Source organism: Microcaecilia unicolor, chromosome 8, assembly GCF_901765095.1.
Source record: "Microcaecilia unicolor chromosome 8, aMicUni1.1, whole genome shotgun sequence".
Taxonomy (NCBI): Eukaryota; Metazoa; Chordata; class Amphibia; order Gymnophiona; family Siphonopidae; genus Microcaecilia; species Microcaecilia unicolor.
The window spans coordinates 76,402,394-76,410,346 of NC_044038.1; the positions used below are offsets into that span (position 1 = coordinate 76,402,394).

The 7,953-nt window shown below is 47.3% G+C and overlaps 1 protein-coding gene across 2 annotated transcripts in view; it reads left to right on the forward strand.

The window, feature by feature from the left end:
• The window catches only part of LOC115476902 (ly6/PLAUR domain-containing protein 3-like), a 105,559-nt gene extending 99,276 nt beyond the window's left edge, over positions 1–6,283 (forward strand). For both annotated transcript variants that reach the window (XM_030213476.1, XM_030213477.1), the window contains 2 exons: positions 3,958–4,104; positions 5,250–6,283. In XM_030213476.1, the coding sequence (XP_030069336.1) occupies positions 3,958–4,104; positions 5,250–5,458 (356 nt within the window). In that variant the 3' untranslated portion in view covers positions 5,459–6,283. The remainder of the gene's footprint in view (positions 1–3,957; positions 4,105–5,249) is intronic.
• Positions 6,284–7,953: the final 1,670 nt, after the last annotated feature.

Genomic DNA, 7,953 nt, shown 5'->3' on the forward strand with positions numbered 1-7,953 from the left:
GATGGGGCGGTAGTTGGAGGGACAGGTGAGGTCAAGCGATGCTTTTTTGAGAAGTGGAGTGATTACAGCGTGCTTGAAGGTATCAGGGAACGTAGCAGTGGAGAGAGAGAGGTTGAGGATGTGACAGATTGAGGGGTTAACTGTAGGAGAGATGTTGGTAAGCAGGTTGGTGGGAATGGGATCAGAGGAACAGGTGGTGCACTTAGAGGAAGAAAGAAGGCGAGCAGTTTCCTCTTCGGTGATCTGAGGGAAGGAGGAGAAGGAGGCCAGGTTAGGTTGGTTGAGGGAGTGGGTTAAGAAGCCACAGGGAGGAGAAGGCTTGGAAGTGAATTCAAGGTTTATCTTCTGTACTTTATCGTGGAAGTAGTCAGCTAGTGTTTGAGGAGAGAGTGAGGAGGGGGGGGGGTGGGAGCGGAGGGTACTTTAAGTAAGGAGTTGAGGGTGGCGAAGAGGCGACGAGGGTTGGAGCCAAGAGAATTGGTTAATTGAGAATAATATTCCTGTTTGGCAAGGAATAGGGAGGACTGGAAGGAGGATAGCATGAATTTGTAATGGGTGAAGTCTGACAGGATGCGAGATTTTCTCCAGAGACGTTCAGCAGATCGGGTGCAGGAGCAGAGGTAACGGATGCAAGGGGTTAACCAGGGCTGAGGATTAATGCGCTTAGTGGGGCGAGAGACAGATGGTGCTAGGGTATCCAGGGCAGTGGAGAGAATTTCATTGTAGGTAGAGACAGCCGTGTCAACAGATTCAGAAGACGAGATGGAAGGGAAGAGAGTGGAGATGTGAGAGGATAGGGTAGGGGGGTCGACAGCTTGGAGATTCCTGAAGGCAGTGGTTATAGTTGGGCAAGGTTGAGGGGGAGGGTGATGAAGTGTGAGGGTGATTAGGTGATGATCTGAGATAGGAAGGACTGAGGTGCAGAAATTGGAAGGTGAGCAGGAAGAGAAGAGAACAAGGTCGAGACAGTGGCCATCACGGTGAGTAGGGGTGGTAGAGCATAGTTGGAGGTTAAAGGCGGATAGAGTAAGGAATTTAGAAGCGTAGGAGTTGGATGGGTTGTCAACGTGGATGTTAAAATCGCCAAGAATGAGGGATGGAGATGCGGGATCAAGAAAGACGGTGAGCCAAGCGTCGAAGTCAGTAAGGAATGAAGAGAGGGGCTTATCAGGGGGGCGGTAGATGACTGCAACTCTGAGTGGTAGTGGGTAGAATAGCCGGATGGAGTGAGCTTCAAAGGACGAGAAGCGGTGAGATTGCGGTAGGAGGAGGGGTTGGAAACTACAGGAGGGCGAGAGAGGTAACCCGACGCCTCCGCCACGGCCATCTGGGCGGGGAGTGTGGGAGAAGAGATAACCTCCATGACAAAGGGCCGCGACTGAGGCAGAGTCGTCAGGGGAGAGCCAGGTTTCGGTTAGGGCGAGCAGTTGGAGGGAACGAGAGATGAAGAGATCGTGGGTGAAGGGCAGTTTGTTGCAGATCGAGTGGGCATTCCACAAGGCGCATGAGAAGGGGAGGGAAGAGGGGGGAGGAGGGGAATAGAGACAAGGTTGGAGACGTCACGGAATCGTTTACATGGATAGGACAGGTGAGGGGGGCCAGGATTAGGATTAATGTCTCCCGCGGAGAGCAGGAGTAAGAGAGTGCGGAGGAGGGTGGAGGAGGTCGGGCGACGAAGGCGGGGTGCACTTAGGAGGAATGGTGAAGGGTTAATGGCAGCAAGGAGGTGTTGGAGATTAAGGGCTAGGAAGGAGGAGGGGGACAAGAGAGATGGAGAGGTGGTGAGGGATGGGGGTGAGTAGGGTTTTGCCGTAGCGGGCAGGACGGGAGGGAACACAGGTGGGCAATGAGTTCTAGCGGTAGACAGGGGTAAGGGGAGGGGAAAAAGATTAGGAAGGGACAGGGCAAGGAAGAGGATGTGGACAGGGGCCATAAGTAGTGATTGCGATGTGACAGGTGTAATGTGTAGTGACTGAGGTGAGAAGCAGGTAGATAGAGCGAAGAGCCGGAAGTTTGGAGTTGGAGGGATTGATGAACTGGAGATTGGTTAAGTCAGTGGCTGGCAGGCAAGTCAGGCAGTGGCTGCCAAGCTTGCAGGCGGGGTGGAGCAGATAAGTCAATGGCTGTCAAGTTGGCAGGTAAATAAATGGGTGATAAGCTAGCAGGCGGTTTGGGGCATGATGGAGCTGATGGACAGGAACAAGCAGGGAGATGCTGGAGAGGAGGTAAGTGTTGGGCTGACAAGTTGGCAGGCAGGCAGGTAAGTCAATGGCTGATGAGTTAGCAAGCTAGTAGGCAGGCAAGTAAGTCAATGGCTGACAGGCTAGCTGGAACAAGCTGGTGCAGATGAACAGGAACGAGCAGGGAGAAGCTGGAGCAAGCAGGCTGGAGCAGATGGACTGAAGCAAGCAGGGAGAAGCAGGTTCAGGCGGATTGGAACACGCTGGAGCAGATGTACTGGAGCAGGCAGGCTGGAGCAGGTACTGAAGTAAGCAGGGAGAAGCTGGTTCAGGCAGACTGGAACATGCTGTACTGGAACAAGCAGGGAGGAGCTGGATCAGGCGGACTGGAACATGCTGGAGCAGAAGTGCTGGAGCAGGTGTGCCGGAGCAAGTAGGCTGGAGCAGATGGGCTGGAACAAGCAGGGAGAAGCTGGTTCAGGCGGGCTGGAACACGCTGGAGCAGATGTACTGGAGCAGGTAGGCTGGAGCAGGTGTACCGGAGCAAGTTGGCTGGAGCAGATGGGCTGGAACAAGCAGGGAGAAGCTGGAAAAGTCGGGCTGGAACACTGGAGCAAGCAGGGGAAGCTGGATCGGCGGACTGGAACAAGCTGGGATCGGCGGACTGGAACAAGATGGGATCATGCAGACTGGAACGAGCTGGAGCAGGCAGACTGGAGCACACTAGAGCAATTGGACTGGAACAAGCAGGCTGAAGCAGATGGATTGGAACAAACAGGCTGGAGCAGATGGACTGGAACAAGCAAGGGGGGAAGCAGGATCGGCGGACTGGCACAAGATGGGCTCAGGCGGTCTGGAACAGACTAGGATCAGGTGGGCTTCAACAAGCTGGGATAGGCGGACCGGATCAAGCTGGATCAGGCAGACTGGAATAAGCTGGGGTCAGGCGGCCTGGAGCAAGTTGGGAACAGGCGGTCTGGAATAGTCTGGGATCAGGGGGACAGGAACACGTTAGGGCAGCTGGACTGGAGCAAGCAGGGGGGAAGCTGGATCAGCGGACTGGAACAAGCTGGGGCCATCGGACTGTAGCAGGCAAGCAGAGGAGCTGGCATGGGTGGACCAGGGAAGGTGGAGCAGTTGGGCTGTAGTGGGTCCCCCAGATCGCTGGGCCGGCAGGTCCGAACACCTATTGAAGAGGCGCGCCCACCACTCGCGCACCGCACCGCCCGGACCGGTTCGCGTCACGAGGTTGGGTCCACACTACAGGCCGTAGGCGACAGGCGATCTCCCTCCGACAGGGAGCTCCTGATAACACTTCTCAGCAACCACTGATGTAATAGTAAAATCAGGATATACTGCTCCAATAGAATTGCTATTAGTAGAACCACTGGAGTTTGCTATTGGATTTGGTAAGGAAAACTCAAAGGTCTCTACACAAGCAGCAAGGCTGGCTACTGCTCAGTTTCTGAAAAACTCAGTCATTGCTTAAAACATGGAGGCATGTGTCGTGGATTAAAAAACAACTCAGAAATGTATGGTAAAGTTTATCATCTGTATTGGGCGTACTTTACTGATGGATTCTTTTAGTGATAAAGTCTACTGGTGTGTTGATAACTGTTTAAGGCTGCATCAGCTGTTCACAATTCTGTATTATTAGAACAGATAGGAGGATTATTTAGTACTATTTTGGAAATGTACTATTCTGAGCCTGAGAGTACTGTTAAATAAAAATTAAAATAAAATAAACCAATAACTGCAAAATGTCTTCACCTTTTAGCCTCCGATGTCCCAAATGGCATGGAATGCTATGCCTGTCTCAGCTTCTCTAAGGATCAGTGCTCACCAAAATATGCTGAGAAAATTAAATGCACTGGTTACAACACAAACTGCTATAAGGAAAATCAGACAGTATCCTTAGGTAATGGTAAGTATCATGCGATCGTGTTTATTTCAGGAGCTCTGAAGTTCACAGCCTCTATAACTCTTTGCCAGTATCCCAAGCCATCCACCCTTAGAGGTGAAAGCCAGCATTTCTGTGCCCCGCCAGTCACCTAGGGGCCAATGCAATAAGCTTGCATTAGACCTGTGCGCTGATAGCTTAGTGCATGGCTTCCTAACATAAGCATAATGCCAAATATCTACTTGCTGATGCAGTAAACAAATTATATGCAAAACCTGTGCACTTTCAGGGAGCACACACACAAGATACACACAGTTCTACACTGTGGGCGGCCAGTGCTGCGTGCATATCTGAGCAGGAAAAAGTATCAGCACATCTGCTGGAATGTTATTCTGTGCATAAAACGTCTGCAAAGCTAATATTTATGTGCAGAATAGCATTCCAGCATATGCCAACACATGTTTCCTGCTCAGACATGTGACCAGCACTAGCTGCCTTAAGCACAAAACTGTGTGTGCTGTGAACAATGCAGCTCTTCCAGCATATTTTCCTGTCCTCTTTTTAATTCTTTTTACCCATTCTCTTCATGGAGACCATGAAAACTTTTGCGGGTACAGTTATGATCACAGCAAAAAGGAAAAAACAGTTATTAAACCTTCACAGACACTACCACAGAAGACACAGCTAACCGGCCAAAATAGCTAATAGCCTCATTCCATTGATTTTAATATATGCTGGTGGTGTCTAATGTAAGGCTTTGCATAGAAATTGGTTTACTTCAGCGCAAAATCCTGTTTGTTGCACCTCTGCCCCCCCCCCCCCCCCCCAAATGATATGTTAGAGCAATGCTCACACTGTACAAAGCCTTGTGTATTTTACTGCATTGGTCCCCTAGCATTTTGTGAGGCTCAGGGATGGACTGAGGGGGCCACAGATTTCCACTCAGTTCTCTCCACCCCGCCTCCCCCAAGCCCAACCAGTTGAAGAGGTCCGCTGGCCCAAATCCCTATCCATGCTGCCTGAGTGATGCAGTAGTCGGCAGTGTACTTTAGCCACCAATGTCAGCACTCCAGTGCATGCTCAGTTCAGTCGCTGTAAGGCCCCTAGTAAGGCTGACAGATAAAATGGTGTTACCACAGATGACTGATAAAATCATTATTTTCTTGCAGATTACTCTTCCAGAACAATATACATCGAGACCTGTAGCCAAGATGGTAGCTGTTCTCGCAGCTACTCTTCCACTAACATGCATATGAAAATAAAAGGAAAAGGCTCCTGCTGTTCTGGAAAATTTTGCAACAAGGCCCATGTCTTTTTTTCATCTGTCTCTCACTTCTTTCTGTTGCTGGGTATGCTAATAGTTACGGTGTTATTGTGAGAGAACAGAGGGACTGGTGCAGGAAGCCATACGGTAGAGCTGCAGGCCAACTGCTGAGTGCATGGCTTCTACCATGAAATTAGCTACAAAATAAACCACAGTAATGTAGTAAGCTAAGGATGTGGAAATTTCAAGCATATAGAACTTGTACACTAATCGGGGACAGCCTGCTCAGCACGAGCACAAACATTCTGCCATAAGGGCACCTTCACTTTGCACATGTGAACGAAACATGAATTGGAATGTTCTGCATATAAATATTACCTTGCAAAAATTTCTTGCACATAAAATTTTTGCAAGGCTCATATTTATGCACAGAACAACACTCTGGCTCATGGGCCAGCTCGGCCACTCTGATCATCTCAGCAAGCCCTTTCTGAAGTGCCATCTTTCAAATGCATATCCAGGATTGGTGGATGTTGCAATTGTTCTCCGTGGCTGGCCCTAAAGTTTGAAACACTCTTCCAATGGCATCACATACCCAAGATGAACCTGATGAAATTCAGGAAGTTTTGAAAACTTTGTTTCAGGATGCCTTTGGCAGATTTTTTCAGAAAATCAGAGTTGTGGGCCAAGGCAAATTAGGAGGCCCGAAGAGTCCTAGAATCTATAATTAAAACAAAACAAAATACATATATAAAAGAGTTGTGGCAGATGTTTACCTGTGGAAGTGTTCAAACTTGTTTATAATTAAGGACAAATGCAGAAGTTGACTGAATTTTGTGTTCAGTTAAAAAAATATTGCAATCTTTATCCAGAGGCCCCTTTTCTATATGAAACATGTTGCCATCCCCAAGCATGATTTGATATCTTAAACTGTTGTCTTCTGTGATCATGAGATGTCATCTTTGCATTGATTTATTGCTTACCAATAAACAAAAATTTCCACAAAAGTTTTCAGCCTATTTTTGTTGGTAAAAGCTTTTGCATTATAGCCCCTCATCAGCCAAGCCAATTATTGATCTATTGGTTACAATATTCAGATATATGTGAAACAATAACATTGAGAATCCAGTGAATAACAGATGAACTACTTAGTTCACAGCCAGAGAGAAAGGACTTCATCATTACAGAGTGGAGGAGTAGCCTAGGGGTTAGAGCTCTAGTCTTGATATGCAGAAGAGCCTGGTTCAAATCTCACTGGTGCTCCTTGTGATCTTGGGCAAGGGCAAGTCACCTAACCCTCCAATGCCTCAGGTACAAAAAAAAAAAAACTTAGATTGTGAGCCCTCCAAGGACAGGGAAATATTCAGTGTACCTGAATGTAGCTCACCTTGAGCTACTACTGAAAAGGGTGTGAGCAAATCCAAATAAATAAATTGTGTGAACACCCTTAACAGAACAGTCCAGCAAATGCCTATGATTAGGCACTAAGGAAAGCTAATCACCAGTACACCCAGCCAGGGAGCTGTCAACATATAACCAATCCAGTTATTTACATTAGGAAATCAGTTGTGTTCATTAGCTCATAACAATTTCAGAGAACTTTTTAGGACAAGCACACTTTCAATACCAGTGTTTCTCAAGCTGATCCTGGAGTACCCCCTTGCCAGTCAGGTTTACAGGATATCTGCAATGAATATGTATAAAAGAGATTTGCATAGAATGAAGGCAGTGTATGCAAATCAATCTCATGCATATTCATTTATAGATAGCTTGAAAACCTGAATGGCAAGGAGGTACTCCAGGACCGACTTAGGAAACACTGTTCTATAATGTAAGATTTAATGTATGCCATAGTCAGACCTTTTTTTTTTCTGCCAGTACTTTATTTCATGCATTACTACCTAATACCTAGAACTGGGGGTTGAATTAAGGAACATAAAATCAGTGAGCACTTACAACTGTAAATATTTTGTAGGATAAGTACTTTGTACAACACAGTCTCGCTACTAAAGTTTATTTGGATCAGTGATATGATTCCAAAAGTAATTTGATTAAAGAAATGTCCCAGATTGGCAACATTAAAAAAAAGTCATATCATTCTCAAGGGTACCCATAGTCTGAAAGATTCAATCAAACTCTTCTTACCATGCTGGTGTAGCAGGCTTCCAAAATGCTCTGTCATTGCAGTTGTAGAAGAGACATTCTAAGCCCCTGCTCCAGAGAGGTGACAATCAAATCTAAAAAGGAGGAGATCTATGCAAAGAAACTGACCCAATGAGTTTGAGCATTTAGAGAGAAGTATAAAATCCTAATATAAGGGAGAAGCTGTGCTACTTCCTCTTCCAGCAAGTGTCCAACACAGAGAATGTAGAGGAGCAGCAGGTAAGGACCCCCCCCCCCCCAACTATTCTGGGGCCTACTGGAGCCTTGGCCTCATCATCCACAGGCTACATAGGAGATGAAAGCACAGGGACTGCCACCTGTCCATAGCTGTCCATTGACCCATAGAGAAAGGAGAGATTTTTTTTCCACATTAAAAATAATGATCAGGGGCCTATTAGTTTGAACCCCAGCCACACCCCCAACACTGATAGCCCCTTGGAAAAAAA